The 24,406-nt window shown below is 36.4% G+C and overlaps 2 protein-coding genes across 4 annotated transcripts in view; both read right to left on the bottom strand.

Annotated features, from left to right (window-relative positions):
* The window catches only part of LOC110448129 (ubiquitin carboxyl-terminal hydrolase 32-like), a 90,956-nt gene extending 79,332 nt beyond the window's left edge, over positions 1 to 11,624 (bottom strand). For all 3 annotated transcript variants that reach the window (XM_021494194.1, XM_021494195.1, XM_021494196.1), the window contains exon 1: positions 11,467 to 11,624. In XM_021494194.1, coding sequence (XP_021349869.1) covers positions 11,467 to 11,524 — 58 coding nt within the window. In that variant the 5' untranslated portion in view covers positions 11,525 to 11,624. The remainder of the gene's footprint in view (positions 1 to 11,466) is intronic.
* Positions 11,625 to 16,817: 5,193 nt separating this feature from the next.
* Positions 16,818 to 24,406, bottom strand: part of LOC110448128 (poly(A)-specific ribonuclease PNLDC1-like) — a 35,647-nt gene continuing 28,058 nt past the window's right edge. The window contains exons 19-22 of the mRNA XM_021494193.1: positions 23,320 to 23,409; positions 20,598 to 20,686; positions 19,401 to 19,499; positions 16,818 to 18,740 (exon numbers count right to left, since the gene is read on the bottom strand). Coding sequence (XP_021349868.1) covers positions 18,674 to 18,740; positions 19,401 to 19,499; positions 20,598 to 20,686; positions 23,320 to 23,409 — 345 coding nt within the window. The 3' untranslated portion in view covers positions 16,818 to 18,673. The remainder of the gene's footprint in view (positions 18,741 to 19,400; positions 19,500 to 20,597; positions 20,687 to 23,319; positions 23,410 to 24,406) is intronic.

Genomic DNA, 24,406 nt, shown 5'->3' with positions numbered 1-24,406 from the left:
TCATGGTCACATTATAGTTGTTATAGAGCTATTGCATTTATTACTTTCATGGTCACATTATAGTTGTTATAGAGCTATTGCATTTATTGCTTTCATGGTCACATTATATTTGTTATGAAGCTATTGTATTTATTACTTTCATGGTCACATTATAGTTGTAATAGAGCTATTGCATTTATCAATTTCATGGTCACATTATAGTTGTTATAGAGCTATTGCATTTATTACTTTCATGGTCACATTATAGATGTTATAGAGCTATTGTATTGCATTTATTACTTTCATGGTCACATTATAGTTGCTATAGAGCTTTTGCATTTATTACTGTCACATTATAGTTATTATAGAGCTATTGCATTTATTACTTTCATGGTCACATTATAGTTGTTTTAGAGCTATTGCATTTATTACTTTCATGGTCACATTATAGTTGTCATAACAACAGAACTATTGCAGTTATCACTGATTTTTGGAACACAGCTATTTGCGTGGTTTCCTGTGGGACTTGCTCACATCTTGTAAACCTACTCCAAGAGTATATACAGTATCTCTCATTATCAGTAATTAGACTCATCAACATTTTAAGATGTTACGTATATATATTGTCATGATCATATCTCAATATCATAACCACAGAACTATTTGATATATTACTGTCATGATCGCGCGATCGTAATACAGGTGTTATACCTGTATTATTTCTAAAACATACGTTGTGTAGGGCTATATTATACCGATCAATACCCTTTGCAGTTATCTTGATATCCAAATTTCCATCACACAAATCTAACCGACCTATCAACACCGTAGTAATGACCAACATCGGTGAATACAGATCCCACACGCTGTAACAGGCTCACTTCTATACACTAACGGCAAAATGACACATAAATCAATGCTAGTTAATTCATTAAATAATATTATCGTATAATTACGTATGAAAATAATCTATACCATTTCCATAGAAATTGATTGATTATTGTGATATATTTTTGTATAATAAACAAATTAATTTCACCCATCATATAGAACTGGATCTTATCAGTGCTGCTATTCGTGAAAACATTATACAGGGAATGCTGTCAGTTCAATTCCCCCCTATGTTATAACTTTATCACATGCTCACTCAATCAGTAGTATCAATCAACATACATGTATTAAATCATTATATCAATGAAGCATGATGTCATAAAACACAAATCAAATTAAATCTAAAACTTCCAGTTTCTAGATCATGTTACATCAAAGACAAATTTAGATAAAAAAGTAACATTTCATATAAGTTTGTTTTTTTGCACTCATAGAAAATGTAAATTTTCAGCTATTTTTTTAAGGTTATAAAAACCCATTTTAATTATTTTATTTAATACTTTATAAAAAAAAAATCCAAACGAAGGTAACGTTCTTTTTATCTGACCGACAGACACACAATTACTAAACCCTTGAGAGCGATAGAGGATGAGAAGAGAGATGAAGGGATTCTATATTCAGGGTGATAAACAGTCCTACAGAGTTTGGGTATTAAGATTTACCTTAAAACTTCGTCTTGAAATTCTATATTATTACCCACGGAAGTACAAGATGTCAGTAAACACTATATATAGACGAGCCAGAGTCAGAATGCTGGTTTAGATCTGCTGGAGATCTAGACTCATCTTTTAAACTCCAGACTTAAGACCACCATATATTTCATTGTGCTCATTGTAAAATTTCTTAAAAATAAAACTGTTAAAACATTTTCTAGTTTCTAGATTTTGAAGTGTTTTATCAAGGACAGCTATCAATAAAAGATTTCCTATCGAGTTTGGGTTATTATGACTGGCATCTTACAGTAAGGTTTAAACGTAAACCTTACCGCCTGATAATTCTATATAATTATCCCAGGAAAGCCATCAGTAAACCTATACGGGATGAGTCGGAGCCATCGACGATTGGCGGCTTTAGATCAATTTCTTCAAGATTTCACAAAGTCTTCCATGGCCACCCAATTTAATCGTGCACGTCAATGTCACGACTGTTTAGTGTTTTGTCTAGAAAATCCCTGTTAAAACATTTCAATGTAAAATCACAGGAACAACCCTAGTTCCCACGAATCAGTAGATATCCCAGGCCATTGTAGTAGTGTGTGAGATCCTACAAACTTCAAACTTGATTTTAATACAAATCTAAAACAGTTCATATTTAGAAAATGGTTCCTTTGAAAGCTTAATGTTTTTATATATATTCCGTTAATACCTAAAAGTATAAATGACCTACTATGGGGCAGTTATCTTACCACAGTACTTTATATAGTTCTATCAACAGGTTTGGGACTGACAATTGATATCGAGTATTTTGGAAATGTAACAGAAAAGCTTTCAATGAAAGTGTCCCGATCCAACAAAATCAACGGCTACATATGTACAAGGTCAGTTTACCTAAATACTGTACATGTATGTGTAGCTATAAAGGTACACAATAAAATTGAACATGCGTCATGAAATCACTAGTGTAGACATAGGTAAATTGTACATATATCTGCAATACTTTGAATGTCAGATTAAATGTCAACATTCAAAATAATTGTTTTAATGACCTGGAGTTGAAGCTTTTTTTTTTTTTAACAATTCCTAATTCTTTTATGGCTCTCTATAGAAATTATTATCGACCTAAATCTCAATTGTACAATTATACAGTATTGAAATAACGTTCTTACATACCTAAGGTAAAGGTCATTATCGTATTTAGATATGGACTGTCTACATTATCATATTTAAATATAGACTGTCTACATATGTAAGGTAAAGGTCATTATCTAATCGATATGGACTGTCTATATTATCGTATTTAGATACGGACTGTCTACATATGTAAGGTAAAGGTCATTATCGTATTTAGATATGGACTGTCTATATATGTATAAGATAAATGTCATTGTTGTATTTAGATATGGACTGTCTACATATATATGTAAGGTAAAGGTCATTATCGTATTTAGATATGGACTGTCTACATATATATGTAAGGTAAAGGTCATTATCGTATTTAGATATGGACTGTCTACATTATTGTATTTAGATATGGACTGTCTACATTATCGTATTGAGATATGGATTGTCTACATTATCGTATTTAGATACGGACTGTCTACATTATCGCATTTAGATACGGACTGTCTACATTATCGTATTTAGATAAGGACTGTCTACATTATCGTATTTAGATATGGACTGTCTACATTATCATATTTAGATACGGACTGTCTACATTATCGTATTTAGATATGGACTGTCTACATTATCATATTTAGATACGGACTGTCTACATTATCGTATTTAGATATGGACTGTCTACATTATCGAATTTAGATATGGACTGTCCACATTATCGTATTTAGATATGGACTGTCTACCTATGTATTTTTGTAAGGAGGACAACTTGTAATGGTTTTATAACAAAAGTACTAATCAACACCATTTGTTTTCCATCCTTCAGTTTAAGGAGATTTAGAAATTTATAACGTCATATATTTTTTTCTCTTTAAATTGTGATGTTTACATGTACAGCCCCCTTTAAATTGTGATGTTTACATGTACAGACCCCTTTAGAAGATGTTTCCGTTTAGTTTATTTTGCATGTGCATTTTTTAATTGCAATTATTGCATACTTCCACAAAATGTAGATGACACTCAGATACCTAACATAATCACTCTTGAAATTAATGCACTACACTTTCTCTTGCCTTGTGAAAAACAAGGCTGCAGCAGCATTTGATTACTGGCAAGGAACCAGAATTTAAAAGTCAATTAAACGTTCACCCTACGGTACACAATATAGACATTTACAGTGTATTCACACTTAATTAGCATCACATTTAAATGATCAAGTAAAAAGGAAAAACTGTGTTTACATTTAAACTTACCAAATAGTTTATACCAAAATAATCTAATTTCGGCAGGAATATATTTTTCTAAAGATGCATGATATGAGTCACAGGACAATAAACAGAAAATTCCAGAAAATAATGTGTATTTCATGTAAATGAGATTATTGGTCCCAGGCAAGGCTACAAGTACGGTACCAATACCAAGACTTTGCACGTCTGCCATGACAAAGTTGAATACAGGCAGTCTCCATGTTCCTTTAGGATCAATTGTAGACAGCTGATTGAGCAGACCATTCCTCTACACATCACGGACAATAAAAAAACCTGAAAAAGCCTTTAACCTGATCACCCCTACATCTTGGGAGTAGACCAGATTTTTCTTTTATCTGGAGCGGTCTATTGTGTAACTTGGTGTAGAAACATTGGAGTGTTCTTGGCTTTGAGACTCATAAAACTGCTGCTAAAGGAAAGTGTATTTTTTTCGGTAAAATTTATTTCAACTATATAAAAGACACCAACCCCATTAATATTACAACCACAGACCACTGCTGGCTTGTACACCACGTAGACTTGTAACAGTCTCGAACAAGCTACAGTTCCTTCCTGCTCGTCAGTTCTGCTATAAAGTTAACGTTGGACATACCATATGTTCTATGCATTAAGCATTATAGACAAATAACATTTTAGGAATATTAGAATGATCCCAGGACATTCTAAATATCTCTGAGAGTAGCCATAATACTCAGGGCCTTCAGTTGACCCTGCAAGGCTTTCAAATGACTCTTGAGAGTTTGCCAGAATTTGTAATGACTAAAATGTTGGAGAAGAAATGTCTATTTGTATTTGACATGTGTTATGACCCTTCAAATTTCAGGAAAAAATATTTGACCTCTGAAATTATGAAGTGTCAAGGGTCAAATAAAATCCCTGTAATTTCAAAAGTTAACGAGAATTTTACCTGAATGTTGGAAAGTCAAAACATAACTCAAATAGATTTGTTTCTCTAGATCTGTCAAAGCTCAGTGTGTGGAGTCAAGTACATCTCGAAGGTTTATTGAAAGAAATGCCAGATTGATTGTTGTACCAGAAAAGGGCAGGAGGGACACTGCAGGGATTGGGTACTATAGGTATAGGTTTAAAATTCAAGTCTCAATTAAGATGTCTGCAGGCTAAAATATAATACATGTAAAAACAAATTATAAGAAGTACTTATTATATAACATAATAATAACAGTGACACAGGTATACATATAGCCTAGTTCTGAAGTAACTGCTTCACAGCGTCAGAAGTACTTTTTCTTTCTTTTCCATGTAGGGAATAAAATTGATACCATATAAAAAGGATGTGCCAAATATTTTGGGTCCTCTCTAAAAAAAAAAAAATGTGATATTGGACAGCATCAATTAAACTTGATTCACATTTCTAACATCAAATTCCACATGACTGAGACTTAAAATTATGTCAAAATTATCATTGATTGGGCAGAGTACTACAGATGTCTGAAAATTAATACAAATTCAAAAATCTATAATTCTTGATTTATATTGGAACCCTCAACAGCACTCATAAACACGCTTCGCTGGAATATGGCAAGGAACACTGCACAAGATTTTAAAATCCACAATCACAACAAAAAAGACAGTATTTCTTTGCAAATGTCATACAAGCAAAACGATGGAAAGCACATTGTCATAAATTCTGGCTTTTTAATTTCTAAACGACCCGTCTGAGACTGATGGAGTAATTGAAAGCACACAAATTGAAGCATTGTATAACAGGCTGATTAGCAGAGCAGAGAAATAATATAACAGGCTGATTAATTAGCAGAGCAGAGAAATAATAGAACAGGCTGATTAGCAGAGCAGAGAAATAATCGAACAGGCTGATTAGCAGAGCAGAGAAATAATAGAACAGGCTGATTAGCAGAGCAGAGAAATAATATAACAGGCTGATTAGCAGAGCATCGCTGATCAAAGCATTACCGTAAATTAAAACCGTATCAATTATCAAAACATTCTGATAGTCTTCAGATTTGGGACTTCAACCAAACAAGCTTTGAGATCAGAGACACTTGAAGTATGTTACCAAGTTATAGGAATCTATTTAGACAGTGCACCTGAGTGTCTTCGTTAATATTACAGTAGCTATAAATCGAACTTTACACAATTAAACACAGCTATATAGGTACAGCGCTGAACCCCTACATGTAGACAGAACGCCAACGTACACCTCACCATTCATAAGTGCTACAGAGAAAAAGTACATGGCGCGACCATTTTTTTGTGTAATCATCCTTCAGTTAGAAACTAAATATCAGTAGAGGCAATCGTTAAACAGATCAATATTTCAACAGCTCTGCTAAAAGCATAGCAGGCCTTTAATGAGCATTCCATAATAAGGATTCCTAAATGTGTGATGTTGACATTTCAGCTTCAGATATTTTACAATAAAAAAAAAAAGATAGCTTGTCATACTTGATAGCAGTGATTGAATATGTAACACGAGAGGGAAAAAGCACAGCCAGACAGGGGTTCAAACCTGGGACCCTCCAAACTCTAGGTGGGCGTTCTACCTGTTGATCTACATATGCATATATGTACATATATATGGTCTTCAGCAAATTAAATGACCTAAATGTTGTCCAGTTCCTCTACATTCCTCCCTCCTTTTTGTAAGTCTTTGCCCCTGAAAACAACACTATTTACAACCCAGGTACGTATACGGGTACTCCCTTGAATTGCCAAGAATGCACCCTGTACTTGAACCAAGGGTTGAACTGTAACAGGAAAAGGAACAATGCATTGGATTCAAACCTCAGACCCTTCGAACTCCAGACAGATGCTCTACCAACTGGAAACGTAGTCGCCAGCAATGAACCCAGTCCGGTTCTTCTACAATTGTAACACCCTTCCTGTTACCAACCACCTCCCCCTATACAAAATGTACATGTAAACCCTACCGTAATTACTCTCATGTAACCCCACATGCACCTTTACCTTCTACAATTGTAACACCCTAAGCTTCCTGTTACCAACCACGTGCACCTCCCCTATATATGTAAATCCTACCGTAATTACTCTCATGTAACCCCACGTGCACCCTTATCTTCTACAATTGTAACACCCTTCCTGTTACCAACGTTCACCCCCTCCCCTATACATGTAAACCCTACCGTAATTACTTTCATGTAACCCCACGTGCACCCTTATCTTCTACAATTGTAACACCCTTCCTGCTACCAACGTTAACCACCTCCCCTTTACATGCAAACCCTACCGTAATTACTCTCATGTAGCCCCACGTGCACCCTGTCCTTCTACAATTGTAACACCCTTCCTGCTACCAACCACCTCCCCCTATACAAAATGTACATGTAAACCCTACCGTAATTCCTCTCATGTAACCCCACGTGCTCCCTTATCTTCTACAATTGTAACCCCCTTCCTGTCCCCAACCACCTCCCCTATACATGTAATCCCTCCCGTAATTACTCTCATGTACCCCCACGTGCCCCCTGCCCTTCTACAATTGTAACACCCTTCCTGTTCCCAACCACCTCCCCTATACATGTAAACCCTACCGTAATTCCTCTCATGTAACCCCACGTGCTCCCTTATCTTCTACAATTGTAACACCCTAAGCTTCCTGTTACCAACCACGTGCACCTCCCCTATATATGTAAATCCTACCGTAATTTCTCTCATGTAACCCCACGTGCTCCCTTATCTTCTACAATTGTAACACCCTTCCTGTTCCCAACCACCTCCCCTATACATGTAATCCCTCCCGTAATTACTCTCATGTACCCCCACGTGCACCCTGACCTTCTACAATTGTAACACCCTTCCTGTTACCAACCACCTCCCCCTATACATGAAAATCCTACCGTAATTACTCTCATGTAACCCCACGTGCACCCTTACCTTCCAGTAAGCCCTAATAACCTTACTCCTAATTGGCCTTTTAACACTCCTGTAAACCTCCTTTTACCTTCCTATACATATATACATATAGAAAAAATCAGATTAACGACCAACTAAAAAACTAGCTGCTTTCACCCTTCACGGCTCTGTGAAGGGTGAAAGCAGCTAGTTTTTTAGTTGGTCGTTAATCTGATTTTTTCTATATTTACTTCCTTCACATGGACATTCAATCCCTTTTTATCATATATACATATATATACAAGTTTATACTGTATTGGTCTTCATATTCCTAAACTGCTAGTAAACATATATGTTTTAAGTACACAATAATTCAATACATTGTCCCTAAAAGGACAATAAAAAGACAACTGTACCTAACTATAATCTAGTGTATTTTTGTCCAGGTTTTATCTAACAGCTAAATATATAAATGAAGGTTTGTTTTGTTTTTGTATTTTTTTACGGCCCGCCGACTATTTGTTGAGGCATTTAAATTTAGGGCCAAACAACACCTGTCTAAATGGGCTTAAACTTATGCATATTATACATTCTATGCATGTATATATATATAATATCCATAATATATCATTATCTAAATTACCTCTCTAACCTGTTTAATTTGTATTTACATATAAATCAAAGTAAATGTCATAATATAACCCATGTGCACCAATGAAATATTTATGATAAGTCATTTTCCAGAGAAGTTTTAATTATATTCTTGTAATGCATTTTACAGAATTGTTGTTATTCAATATATACAGTATCTGTATATTTGAAATTATAACTAAACCAATACTGCAGTGTGTACTCTTTGCCTACAGGTACAATGGTTTCCACTGCCAGTTTATATACGTAACCAATCTTTCTATCTCGGAATAATAATACATAGCATCAAAATGAGAGATTAAAATCATGAGAAGGGAAATAACTCAAAGACAGAAAATCATGTTTTCTGTTGTTTTATCTTCTAAATATTGCTCTGAAGAGGATTCTCCTTCCTGATTGTATTACATTTACTGATGCAGCAGTACCCTTTAACTTGATGGAAATCAATGAGGAAGGCTCCACAGCTTGATTCCATTTGCCAAAGTTTCATAAGAAATTGAGTACCAGTATCTGAACCAGACAGTACTCTAAATGCTGGCCATGTGAAGTGCTCATAATAAAGGTCAATGTGTGATTTATTCTTAAAGTTAACATACAAGATGATATCTAATTTGATAAGTTTCTTGAAACAATGGAAACAAAAATATATCAATACTATATATTCTCAAAGGTTAAAATGTTTGTGAAATCACTCAGGTCTAGCTCTGGACTTATTTTTTATACACAACTTATTTTAAAATACTCCTTGATCATGTCACTTGTGATTCAAGGATTTTGTTGTAAATTACTTGATTGGGATGAATCCCCCCAAAAAAACTATTCAAGTGTTTGCTGGTGAAACAGATTTCTGTCTAAAACAAGTGAAAGACCTTTACCTAGCTAAGCAACATTTGTATCCCGAAGGAGAATATTGATTCCACTGGTATTACTGTCCCAACGCGGGACACATGTACTTCAAGTGAGGCTGTTTTTCGGAGACCATCTTTTATCATTACCACATGGACCAATAATGCCAATTTTGATCGTAAATCATTTCTTACTAAAGAAATTCTGAATCTCAACATTTTTAACAAATTTCTTGGGATATGAAGATTGCAGATTTATTTTTCTCATAAATTGGTATTTAAGTTTTCTGAAAACAGTGCAATCGCAAGGTTACAGCATGTACCTGGTTAACATTTTTGTCAAGCAATAAACGACAATTGGACACTAAAACAATTATGTCAAAGTTTAAAGGTGGGGTCAACATTTGGCCCCCACTTTGATTTCTTTTATTCTTTTACCATATGTAGATACACAAAAATGATCAATAGCTGCATAAATGATTATTCATAATTACTACTGATAACCGTAGTGGGGGTATCCTAACAAAATGACAGATAAATGTCACAGGCGAATGTTATTTTGAAAATGAATTATGATAGTGTACAGTATATAGAATTACTGTTATTTTGATACTAAATATGTCATATTGGTATACATGAAGTAAGCGAAGTGACACTTTCAATTAGAAAAACATGCAAAAAGTTCACAAAATTTAAAACATAACCAACATTGTCAACTTGCCTATATATAGCTACAACTAATGGTAGTCTATATTTAAAACTTTTCTTAGAAACTTGCCATATATATATTCTGTCTACAAATTCATTTTTATGTAATATCAAAACCAGTAAAGTACTTTATTAGCATGCCAAACATGAGCAAAGGTCAATTTCACATAATTATGGAGATTTGATCATCAATGTTTATTATGGTAAATACTGATACATTTTCTGTTTTTGTATTATACCAAAACACTTTGTTATATTACGTATGTTTTAATGTTATGTGCAGCAGTACCGTAATTAGTAGATATTTTTAAACTGAATAAAACTAAAACAAACCTCTATCATCATGATATTAAATTATGTTTTGGACCAAAGAATTTGTATAATGCAATCTTAAAATATTTCAATAAGACTTATGCCAGCTTAAGACCATGCCACATCACATAATACTGGTGCTGTCATATCTCAGTGTACATGTAGTGACATTGAATGAATATATATATAAATATGTACACTCAATCTTAAATTATAATTATTATTTTGTTTTTGATTGGCCATGGACATTCCTGACATGTACACCATGTCGTCGGAGCAGTACGCTCTGATATGGTCAGATCCTCTCTAGACAGATTATTATGCTCACGAATCAAACATATAACTAAACCTGGAGCCATCCAGCTGATTCTTGTTGATAGCCATGATATACATTTGATTGTATATGATTGTGATTAGTTTTATACCCGTGTTATCACTGATTGCTTTTATTCAAGGATGAAATTTCAAAAGAAAAGCAATATCATATCTCTCTTTATTTTTAAACTATTCCAATAGACATGGATAAATATATTTTATTTCATTATTTTTAAGCTGTATGCGTAAGACAGTCTATTTCACCTACCCTTCAATTCCCGTCACTGATTTAAATAAAGCAATACAAACTACACCTGTGTAACTAAGAAACCAAAAAATTGTAGCAGTGATAAATCTTGATGGTTTTATCTCTGACAGTGCTAAGCCATTCAAACATTGTCATCTGGATCCTGATATTGTGTAATTACTGTTTACAATTAAGAAATACAGGTGTCGCCATTTCTAAATACGTATACACACGTACACGAGAAGACATTATTTGATAACCACAGCTTGTGTTTCAGAATTAAGGATATGAATCGAAAACAACAGAGTGTAAACAATCGGTATCTTGTGACCCCGATTTTGACATAGCAGTTTAAATAGATATTGCACATGTATATTAACATAATTAGTAACATACCGAGTTCAATATATATTGCATAATGTGACCTAATGCATAAGAAATTAAATTGCATTCAACTTGTGTTAATCACTTATAGATGTACTGACTAAACACATCATAAATGGATCTGCAATTTGACAATCATCGAAAGAAATATGCTGGTCAACTACGGACTATCTGTCACCGTTTTTGCAGTGTTTACAAATGCACAAATGGATCAATCGCTAATAATTCTTTCAAAAATCTATGATTGCATTGCTTACTTCGTTTCATAACATCCTCGTACGGGATGTACGACAACTTGGACTCCTTTCCACCCATTTCGCCTTGATTTGGTATTAATTTCCACGAAACATTTAGTTATGACATGTCGAGAGGCGATATATCCTCTTCCTTGTCATCCATGATACATCACGCGACACAACCGATATCTCGCGAGAATAAAAAAATAAGCGAAGGGAAGTAACTCTTAGTGGATAAGTCTGGCGCACCTGTTTGAAATCTGTTTTCTGTAGAATATATTTATTTACTGCGATAGTGTGTATTCATTTTCTTGGCTGGAATTTCTGTCTATATAAGTTCTTTAGTATATTTGAAGACAACACTTGACTTTGGAAAGAGAACACCCTTCGATGTTTTGATAGAAATCACGATGTAAGGCTCAAGTGCACAGAGGTTCGTTGCAACTTGAACTTGGTCGGTGTAAAATACAACCATGCACACACCGGTGTTTCTATGGTATATATATATAATAATATACCCTGATCCCTTTTAACTTTAATGAAATCATCTCCTAATGTATCGAAATTCTACAAAATTACCAATAAATTTCGAAAAAAACGCAGGTTCGTTAGACAATATAATTTATGTGACACGTGATCTCTTTTTAGACAAATTTAAAGGAAGTAATTAACAAGCTATAAGCGTCTACTAGACATTATCGATACATTCTGACATACCATACTGATATAATTAGGGATCACAGGATGTAATTAAGTAGCTACCATGGCGGTTAAGGTGGCAGACGTCAAGATGGCAGTAGAGGTAGTAAAGGAAATAGAGAGGGCGGCCTACAGTATGTGTATATGCTGATAGACGGGTATGACAATGAAGGAGCTTCACTCATCAGACAACGGACTGCATGATGAAGACACGAAGCTGCAACTGACATTGACAAGAAGTAACTGACAGAAGAGTTCAAGGTGGCAAGTGCTTCTTCTTCGGAAAGCACGAGCCATTGAGGGAGGTTCAGGACGTTGAAAGTCAAAACATTTAGGAAATGGAAAACATGTGATGGGTACCATGATAGAAGTATTATAGGTATTATAGGAAATTGCTTCTGCTTCGTCGGGAAAGCAAAAATAAAAAAATGAGGAGGCAAAGATAAACGCCAAGATCAGACGTCGGTACCATCAAAGACACCTTTGTGGAGTATATAGTAGGATATGTCCAAGGGAAAAGATACAGAAGGAAGAAAAGTCGAGAGACTAGTGACAGCACCAGGCAACAGTACAGCTGGCTAACTTAGCAACAGGAAGATGTCATGACGAAATCGAAGGCTCCGTAAGCGCCACCTTGTAGATCTGATACAAGTAGACTAGTTTGATCCTTTAATATATCAAAAGAATCGCGAGGTAACGTATGAGTATAAAATTGACAGGCTTTTAAGTCGGGTGTCGCTCTTTTGTAATCTTCAAGGGTCAGGTATATCTGCATAGTGATTGGTCAGTTTATTTCACCTGAAACCAATCAAATAACTTCAGCCTTCAGCTTTGCTATAACATATTTCAGGGCATCCGCGATACTGCTAAGGTTAGGCTCACCTTTTCGCTCTCTGCATCCCTTGCATATGTAATGTCATGGCAAAATCGAAGGCTTCGTGTGCATCAGTGGATAAGACGAGAATATTATAGCTTGGTCCTTTGATGTACATCAAAAGAATCTGTCGGTCGCGTAACGGTAAAATGTATTGGCTTTTAAGTCGGGCGTCACTCCTCTGTCATCTTCAAAGGACAGGCATTAGCCTAGCGATCGGTCATGTGTTTTTACACGAGACCAATCAAATGGCTAGCTGCGTGCCTTCAATTTTGCTATGACATATTCAAGGGATAGCGGGAAGTGAACATAAACCCTGGAGCATTGTGGGATATTTCAGGGGTGAATATACCGTATGCAAGTGAGCGTAACCCTAGTCCCTGTCTGACCGCCACACATGTCCAACGATGTCAGGTGTCTTAGTCTACTAACTCACTACATCTGGTATCTGCATTACTAGCTCACAATTTCCTCTTGTGTTTGAAGTTCCTCGAGGTCCTTGATATTTCTTCTTTCGCGACAAAATCATGATCTTGGAGGCTGAAGTTTGGCAGACTTGCTGCAAAGACACACGCTTGTGAATTCTTGGTATTATATCCAATGCATCTGCACTTGGACCTGTTGATCTTCTTCTCTCGACATAGCCTCTACCGTTGTTATGGTTACTTCATACAAGATCAAAGGCAAAGTCAGTCAAGGATGAGTTAATGTTGGTAATTTGTACCTTTGATTTCTTTGTTTCTTCGCTGTGGCTACTTATATAATGTACAAGATCAAAAGCCAAGTAAGTATAAGTTGATCTCATGTTGATACATCTATGCCTTGGATTTCACGGTCTTAACTCTAACTCAAAGTCTTGATATTGTATGATCTATTTGCCAATGAAGCTGACATATGATGAACTGGGTAATGTCACTAGTTTGCTTGATTCGTCCCCACGTGATCGGGCAGGTGGCCAATATCTTTTCACGTCCGATCGGATACGCTCTATCCACACGACCACCAATAGCACCATCATTGTGATATATTGCTGATAAAGGATACGAATCCTATACACCACACAACCACAAATATAACGATGCATTACGAAAGCACTCGATGCTCTTACAAATGAATTTCCCAGCGCGTATGTAACCGGTTTATATACAGTTCATCGATAGAGAACACTCCAACACCCTCTGGTTGTTCATTCCAGGCTTTTACTACACGATGTGTGAGATTGTTCTTTTTCATGTTTGGTATACATTTTCAAGAGATAACGAAATGGCAGCACCGACTGTATGCTCCCCAGGGAGTTGAGAACGATATTGGCTGGGTGCAAAGGCCCTATAACCACGGATAATAATTTGTGAACCGCTTTGAGAAGATCTACGGACTATGTTGTGATGTAGCGGTAAAGAAGAACCTCGGATTATATTAGTATTATTAATAAAGTCAACGTTAGTATTTATGCGTTGTACGTTTGGCAATTTGTAAAAAAGAGTCAATGTCATTATGTGTAACAAATGCATGGATCAGTGTCCTATAGGCGTCTTTGGTCAGAAACTGACGGAAGCACCCACTCCGTGGAGGCACGTTATAGTCTAGTGGTAGGACGCCGGGGGTTGTCGGGCAGTGCTAGAATTGTAGAATGCTAGCTGTGAGCGGCACCGACTGTATGCTCCCCAGGGAGTTGAGAACGATATTGGCTGGTTGCAAAGGCCCTATAACCACGGATAATAATTTGTGAATCGCTTTGAGACGATCTACGGACTATGTTGTGATGTAGCGGTAAAGAAGAACCTCGGATTATATTAGTATTATTAAGAAAGTCAACGTTAGTATTTATGCGTTGTACGTTTGGCAATTTGTAAAAAAGAGTCAATGTCATTATGTGTAACAAATGCATGGATCAGTGTCCTGTAGGCGTCTTTGGTCAGAAACTGACGGAAGCAGCAGCCGCTACCCTGACTAGGAAGTAACACGAATTTAGCAACTGATGTACCTTTTTTAATTGTACGGGAATTATTAACTCCTTCACCCCTTAAGACACATTTGAGTTCTTCCCATTCAAAGGTTGGAATAGTTCATTATGAAATTCCAGGGGTGAACGAGTTGAAGAAGACACACGTATTCCTCACAAAAGGCAGATCGAGTCTTTATGACAATATACAGTATCTTCTTTTCGGGTATTCAGGATTAACACTAGCTCTGCTCTGTAAGTCGGGGTTCAATTTTAACAATTTGGAACTCATTCAAAAACTGTTGGATAACAAGCAAGGTCCCAATCAAAATAAGACTAAAATCAAAGTCATTTAGAGGACCGATGACCACGTGCACTTTGGTATCTGCTAAAGATGTCTCCATTTTGTTTCGAACGAAGTCAAGAGCTTGGTCATCAGAGACAGCATTGCCTATGTATACTGCCACTTGTGCTTTCTTTCCGTCACATTGGACTGAATCCAGGAACTTATGTCGACAGAAAGTGCTGGCATAAACAGTAATCAGATTGTAGGTTATACGGGAGAATATTGTCTGCAGGGTGTTTCTAAAGTCTCTTTGCAACTAAGTTTGGGCTTTCGAACACGAAACACAATTTCTTCTATGATTTATTGGTGCCATCAGTCTTGACGATTATTCCAATACTGTTTGGTTAACAACATTGCGTGAAATAAATGTACAGTGATGTCCTTTTTGATTAGTTTTATAGTAGTTTAGATGAAAGAGGGTAAACATATAGGTGTATTAATGATAAGAGTGTGAGATCTTCAAGGGCTGTGTAAAAAATATGAGCCTTGTAATCCTAGTCCTTGTAGTCGAGCGTTGTGGTTTGTACTGCTGCTACCGGTAAGAGGTTCCATTGAGTAATGGTGAAGGGGGAAATGTGAGTATGTAGCTAGATATAAGGGTGTACATGTCACAGTTTTGGGTCTGTTGGTACGATGATGGTGCTTGTGTCTCTCATGCATATGTTCGGCACAGGTCGGTAGATTTTTCACTTGTCCTTATCTAAACCAAGTTTCTTCAATCGTTAGCATAGCAAATAAAGGTTGTCCTCCAAAGATGTCAAAACCCCTATAGTTTTGTTGTTGATAGTGTAGCTTTTCAGAGGGAACACATATTTTAGATATTATCTTAAAGCTACATAAGGATAGGATCCTGTTCACAGGACTTGGATAGATGCGCTCTCTTGGTCGAAGCATCATAATGTCATACTTAAGAACTGACCCACTTTCTCTGGGTATTATCTCCATTGTCTCTTTACAAATTCATGTCCGACTGTCATATCCTGTTTGACAGATGGTTTACAAGTATAAGGAATGATTGTTTTGTTTGTTTTTGGTTTCATTTAGGGACAAGGCAACAACCCAGCTGCCAGGGAGAAGATGAACTTTAAGTGTCAAATCCCTTTTGTGATTTTTGCTAATAAAATATGTTTACATGAGGAAATGGTGGAATTAACATATAAGATATAATTTCTGCTTTTTTCGTATTGCAGAGTTATCTGCTCTTGTGAGCAGGTATTGATTGTTATGCTATTTGTTTGTGAGAGTAACGTCATCAATTTTGAGAAAAGGACTAATTTTCTCACACAAACCAATGAGGTAACATTCAATACCTGCTCACAAGAGAAGATAACTCTGCAATACGCAAAGACGGAATATAATAAGATCTGATGCAATTTTAGTTTCTACTTGTTATAATAGGGCAAGTGGTTTAACACCTCCCCTGAACAAAGTTCTATACCACGATGCTGGCAGGTATGGAAACTTAAGTCGTAAGTGTGATAAAACATGGACTACAAAGACTCATTCTGACATCACTTAATCAATTAAACATCTTTATTATCTCCAATAAACAATTTTCAGCACAAGTTTATCAGTTGATATCACAATCATATTCAACACAGCATTATTTTCCTGAGTCTAATCCTTTCACCCCTATGTAATTTTAGTAGACTCTACCATGCATTGATATGGATGAGTCCATTATGGTCTATAGTGGTGAAAGGGTTAGGTCTTCTTAACCTTGAAAATGTACATGTGCATTCAAGAAATGCAGACCTAGAAACAGCACAGTTCACCAGGGCCCACATTTGATTTGTTTTTACTATTAACCACCATTTTGATATATATAGAACATGGGTGCTGAACTGATTTAGATTCTTTGCCTTTACTGAAAACATCTGCACCACTTATCTTAAGATACAATGGTATTGGGTCCGCCTCACTTCAATGGTCCTACCAATTGTAATCCATTGCACATTGGTTTATGTTGGGTAACCCTCGGTGATACCAGCAGTCATCAATGAAATAACATCATGTCAACAATAGGAAATTATATCACAGTCACTGTTTGTGCTGACATTGACATTGTCAAACATCTTCAAATTGTTTCTAGTACAATTCAATATTTCACAATATTTGAATATGTTTAATGAAAGTATAAGGCTTGTTTTCAATATTTGAATATATTTTATTGAACTACAAGGCTTGCATTTTGCTTCAAGACTAGCTCAATTCATTATCCTAAAAGCTTGACCATAGTGAAATCCAACCTAACAGTCTTTGGTGTCTGGTACACAGGACATAGCAGGAACTGGTATTACCTCAGTTACATGTCACAGGGTCATGATGCTTAGTGGCATGACCAATCAAATTCAAATGCCTAGCATCCTACTCCTAGGTTGTACTTCAATGTTAACCCTAATACCTAGGTAATTAGATGTGACTTAAAATCTTAATGTAGGACTAATAATCAACTATAAATGTCCTACATGTTAAACATATATTAACCTCCACTTGAAAGCTAACATAAAGGTTAACATTCTGACCTCTACACAAACAAGTTCAGCATGTCAAGGTCATCTGGTTAAGTGTCAAGGTAACATATTACACAATTATCTACTCCACTGTTACACCATATCTGTAGATTGCAATGAAATGAGGAATGACAGGGGCGCCTCTGAAGATGTTCTTTTAAGTGACAAATAAGATTTTTTATGATATAAAATATGAAATAATTAGAAGTATAAAACAAACCAAACTTCAATGGCAGTTCACTAACCAAAATAAAAAAGGACAACAGCACTGTCAGTTATCAGTGTGTGTTATAACATACATCCAAGTCATTGTTCCTTTATATGTAAGATTTGTATATAATTCCCCTCCAAATATCAGAGGCCTGTCCCTTAAGTAGGGGGTCTGTATGTGTCTCTACAAATCATATCCATGTGATTGTCCCTCACATAGGATCTGTACCTCCTGTAATAACCATAGGTAGGCCTTGTTCTTAAAAATGTGTATCTGTTTCTCTTACAAAGATTATAGACACATTCAGAAGGATCTGAATGTGTCTCGTACAAATGACAAGCCCAAACCATATGGAGGAACTGTTCATGTATCTCTTACAAATCCTACGCCCCGTTCTTTGTGTAGGATCTGAATGTTTTGCCTACAACTGGTCAGCCCATCCGCAATGTAGGACTTGTTCATATTTCTCCTTCTAATCAAAGACCGGGTTGGTTATGTAGGACTTGTTCATATTTCTCCTTCTAATCAAAGACCGGGTTGGTTATGTAGGACTTGTTCATATTTCTCCTACTAATCATAGGCCCGGTTCGATATGTAGGACGGTCTCTGGAAGTTGGTAATTGTCAAGCTGTTCCGACAATCCTCAATCCTTCTTACGACTGGATAATAAAGCCAGTACACAAGCTCCACCTGACAGGATGGCTCCGGCCCTGAAGAAAGTCAACAGGGTAAATCTATTTATTGTAGCTATAAACTCTACTATACACCTAACACATAACAAAACATCACACCAAATACAATATACCAATTATACACTGTTTAACTTTATACTGTGATACAACAAATTATACCAAATACAATATACCAATTATACACTGTTTAACTTAATACTGTGATACAACCAATTATACCAAATACAATATACCTATTATACACTGTTTAACTTTATACTGCGATACAAAAAATTATACCAAATACAATATACAAATTATACACTGTTTAACTTTATACTGCGATACAAAAAATTATACCAAATACAATATCCCAATTATACACTGTTTAACTTTATACTGCGATACAAAAAATTATACCAAATACAATATACCTATTATACACTGTCTAACTTTATACTGCGATACAACAAATTATACCAAATACAATATACCTATTACCAGTACATGTATAAACTGTTGAGTTGAAGCTCTTGTAACTAAACCTTATATAGTTTTATATACCACTTAAATCAATGTATTACAGTCTACACAAGATGCTACATCAAGTATAAATTTTGAAGACTGCCTCTAATTTCAGGGCTTATATTTCCAATAATGAATTTACCAGTGATTATGTCAGTAAGTCGTTATACACACCAGAGATATCTCCTGATTACGGGGGAGTGTTTCCATTTGTTGTACTTGGTCACTGTGATCATTTTGTGGTTTTGAAAGGCTTTCAGTATTTCTTTAGAACTGAAAAAGAACCAGTTATAAACATTGGAGATTTCTAAAGATTTACTTCAGGTTGGTAAGTATGGATTATGAAAAGTTCTTTTTACACAATCAATACAATTTTCTATGTGACGTTTCGATGACTTGTACGATATGTACACTGTCACCTTCATCAGACTAATGACCAGTGAAGCGTATGCACACAAAGGTGTAAAATGTGTACAAGTTGTCCACAAAATTGATGTGGATTTCGGCTACACTGTAGGCGCATGTACAATAGTTGTTTTATATGTACCGAAATGACTCCAATCAGCTACACTTTGTTTAATACTTGGTCATAAATGTGCAAGAGTCTTTGAGCCCCCTTGCTTGATCTAGAACTGGCCCACTGCGACATATCCAGATGGCTTCCTTCATCTGCCGCTTCAACAGATTGCTCTCTCTGTCCAAAACTTTTGGAGTTATCCAAAACTTAAAGATTAACCTTCTTGTGGATCAGGAAGCGACATATATACATATATATATATATATATAAAATAGTGAAGCTTTGTCAGTCGTGAGATAAAAACATTGATCCCATTGATCAACAGCACTTTTTCTAAAAATTCTGAATGAGCAGCAAGTTAAATCTTCAATCTTCAAAGGACAGGCATCACCCGAGCGATTGGTCAGGCTTTTTTTACCCTACACCAATCAAACAGCTATTTTTATGCCTTCAATTTTGCTATGACATATTACAGGAGTGCAGAGAGAGAAAGTGAGCGTAACCCCGGTGTATCAAGAATGTCTGCAGATATCAAGCCATCTCCACTGCATCTTGCCAGACACAGTGCTATGCCTGCTACATCTTTCATGAAAAGTATTTTTTGTTTTTGTCTTTAATGATAGATAAAATAGAAGTTTCTGCATATTATTTTCCATTGTTGTGAACAAATTCAAATGTGCTTATCTCTTCAATTTGATATTAATTCTGCTTAAATTTAAATAAGCTAAATATAGTAAAAAATGTTTAAAGGGGGCTGGGGAATAACTCATGAAACCAAAATAAGTTCTTCATGAATATATTGGTATCAATGATCAGACATGTGTTGTCATCATGGAGACAGTTTGTTTTCTTACCATCTGTAATTTGAAGCAGCTACCAAAGCTCTTTGTGAATCTGTTATTTGAACATCTACTGTTCCGTGCCGTGAAAACCACTTCAGCAACTGTTATCAAAAGGAAACATTTAGCAATATTTACTTCAGAGAGCAAGAAGTTTTGGATAAATGTAAATGTTAGTTTTTATTTGTTATCTTTGGACGTAAACCAAAAAAGAAGTGTGCACAGTCTCACTAATAGCCTAGAAGGAAATCAGACTTCTCACAGTCTCACTAATAGACTAGAAGGAAATCAGACTTCTCACAGTCTCACTAATAGCTTAGAAGGAAATCAGATTGATCACAGTCTCACTAATAGCCAAGAAGGAAATCAGACTGCTAACAGTCTCACTAATAGCCAAGAAGGAAATTAGACTGCTCACAGGCTCACTAATAGTCTAGAAGGAAATCAGACCGCTCACAGTCTCACTAACAGCCTAGAAGGAAATCAGCCTGCTCACAGTCTCACTAATAGACTAGAAGGAAATCAGACAGCTCACAGTCTCACTAAGAGCCTAGAAGGAAATCAGGCTGCTCACAGTCTCACTAATAGACTAGAAGGAAATCAGACCGCTCACAGTCTCACTAACAGCCTAGAAGGAAATCAGCCTGCTCACAGTCTCACTATTAGCCAAGAAGGAAATCAGACTGTTCACAGGCTCACTAATAGTCTAGAAGGAAATCAGACAGCTCACAGTCTCACTAATAGCCTAAAAGGAAATCAGACTGCTAACAGTCTCACTAATAGCCAAGAAGGAAATCAGACTGCTAACAGTGTCACTAATAGCCTAGAAGAAAATCAGACTGCTCACAGGCTCACTAATAGCCTAGAACGAAATCAGACTGTTCACAGGCTCACTAATAGCCTAGACGGAAATCAGACTGCTCACAGTCCCACTAATAGCCTAGAAGAAAATCAGACTGTTCACAGGCTCACTAATAGTCTAGAAGGAAATCAGACCGCTCACAGTCTCACTAACAGCCTAGAAGGAAATCAGTCTGCTCACAGTCTCACTAATAGCTTAGAAGGAAATCAGACTTCTCACAGTCTCACTAATAGCTTAGAAGGAAATCAGATTGATCACAGTCTCACTAATAGACTAGAAGGAAATCAGACCGCTCACAGTCTCACTAAGAGCCTAGAAGGAAATCAGACTGTGCACAGTCTCACTAATAGACTAGAAGGAAATCAGACCGCTCACAGTCTCACTAAGAGCCTAGAAGGAAATCAGATTGCTCACAGTCTCACTATTAGCCAAGAAGGAAATCAGACTGCTAACAGTGTCACTAATAGCCTAGAACGAAATCAGACTGTTCACAGGCTCACTAATAGCCTAGAACGAATTCAGACTGTTCACAGTCTCAATAATAGCCTAGAACGAAATTAGACTGTTCACAGTCTCAATAATAGCCTAGAAGGAACTCAGACTGCTCACAGTCTCACTAACAGCCTAGAAGGAAATCAGAGTGCTCACAGTCTCACTAAGAGCCTAGAAGGAAATCAGGCTGCTCACAGTCTCACTAATAGCCTATAAGGAAATCAGACTGCTCAAAGTCTCACTAATAGCCTAGAAGGAAATCAGACTGCTCACAGTCTCACTAATAGCCAAGAAGGAAATCAGACTGCTCACAGGCTCACTAATAGCCTAGAAGGAAATCAGACTGTTCACAGTCTCACTAATAGCCTAGAACGAAATCAGACTGTTCACAGTCTCACTAATAGCCTAGAACGAAATCAGACTGTTCACAGTCTCACTAATAGCCTAGAACGAAATCAGACTGTTCACAGTCTCACTAATAGCCTAGAACGAAATCAGACTGTTCACAGTCTCACTAATAGCCTAGAAGGAAATCAGACTGCTAACAGTCTCACTAATAGCCTAGAAGGAAATCAGATTGTTCACAGTCTCACTAATAGCCTAGAAGGAAATCAGACTGCTCACAGGCTCACTAATAGCCTAGAAGGAAATCAGACTGTTTACAGTCTCACTAATAGCCTAGAAGGAAATTAGACTGCTCACAGTCTCACTAATAGCCTAGAAGAAAATCAGACTGCTCACAGTCTCACTAATAGCCAAGAAGGAAATCAGACTGCTCACAGTCTCACTAATAGCCAAGAAGGAAATCAGACTGCTCACAGTCTCACTAATAGCCAAGAAGGAAATCAGACTGCTCACAGGCTCACTAATAGTCTAGAAGGAAATCAGACTGTTCACAGTCTCACTAATAGCCTAGAACGAAATCAGACTGTTCACAGTCTCACTAATAGCCTAGAACGAAATCAGACTGTTCACAGTCTCACTAATAGCCTAGAAGGAAATCAGACTGCTCACAGTCTCACTAATAGCCTAGAAGGAAATCAGACTGCTCAAAATTATTATCAAATGCTTATTTACATTTTCTTGATTCAAATTTCAAAAATCTCATTTGTCAATATTTGTTCGTTAATTTGACGAAATCTCAGCACTTTTGTTATCTCACTGAAAAGTTCTATATCTACCGACACATTTGTCTACCATTACCAATAATGGTTATCCTGAAACTATAACAGCCCAAGAATTATACTGGGAAACAAACAGGAATATAAATATAGAATGGCTTTACAGTAATGAACATGTCTGTGGTGACCTGAATCCATCACACCTATTATATGTACAGACATTTTATGTCATACTAAACAATGTCTTGTTCCCTATAGATACCTGCATCAAATGGAGGTCGTGTGATTGATGTTTCGATTGCACATACAGCAGTTCAGGGCGGAAAGACGGAGGATCTGGGCCATCCAAACACTACAACAGAAAATATGAATACCATTCTATCCCTGTAGTCACTACATCCTGTCCCTGTAATCACTACAACATAAATATACCAACCTGTCCCTGTAGTCACTACATCCTGTCCGTGTAATCACTACAACATAAATATACCATCCTGTCCCTGTAGTCACAACAATATACCATTCTATCCCTGTAGTCACTACATCCTGTCCCTGTAATCACTACAACATAAATATACCATCCTGTCCCTGTATTCACTACAACATAAATATACCAACCTGTCCCTGTAGTCACTACAACATAAATAGTCCACCCTGTCCCTGTAGTCACTACAACATAAATATACCATCCTGTCCCTGTTGTCACTACAACATAAATATACCATCCTGTCCCTGTAATCACTACAATATACCATCCTGTCCCTGTAGTCACTACAACATAAATATACCATCCTGTCCCTGTAGTCACTACAATATACCATCCTGTCCGTGTAGTCACTACATCATAAATAGTCAACCCTGTCCCTGTAGTCACTACAACATAAATAGTCCATCCTGTCCCTGTAGTCACTACAACGTAAATATACCATCCTGTCCCTGTAGTCACTACAATATCCCATCCTGTCCCTGTAGTCACTACAACATAAATAGTCCATCCTGTCCCTGTACTCACTACAACATAAATATACCATCCTGTCCCTGTATTCACTACAACATAAATATACCAACCTGTCCCTGTAGTCACTACAACATAAATAAACCATTCTATCCCTGTAGTCACTACAACATAAATATACCATCCTGTCTCTGTAGTCACTACAATATACCATCCTGTCCCTGTAGTCACTACAACATAAATATACCATTCTATCCCTGTAGTCACTACAACAAAAATATACCATTCTTTCCCTGTAGTCACTACAACATAAATATACCATCCTGTCCCTGTAGTCACTACAACATAAATATACCATCCTGTCCCTGTAGTCACTACAACATAAATATACCAT

The sequence above is a fragment of the Mizuhopecten yessoensis genome, unplaced genomic scaffold, assembly GCF_002113885.1.
Source record: "Mizuhopecten yessoensis strain PY_sf001 unplaced genomic scaffold, ASM211388v2 scaffold3853, whole genome shotgun sequence".
NCBI lineage: Eukaryota > Metazoa > Mollusca > Bivalvia > Pectinida > Pectinidae > Mizuhopecten > Mizuhopecten yessoensis.
The sequence above is the reverse complement of the archived record's forward strand: the minus strand, read 5'-3'. Positions and strand labels throughout refer to the sequence as shown.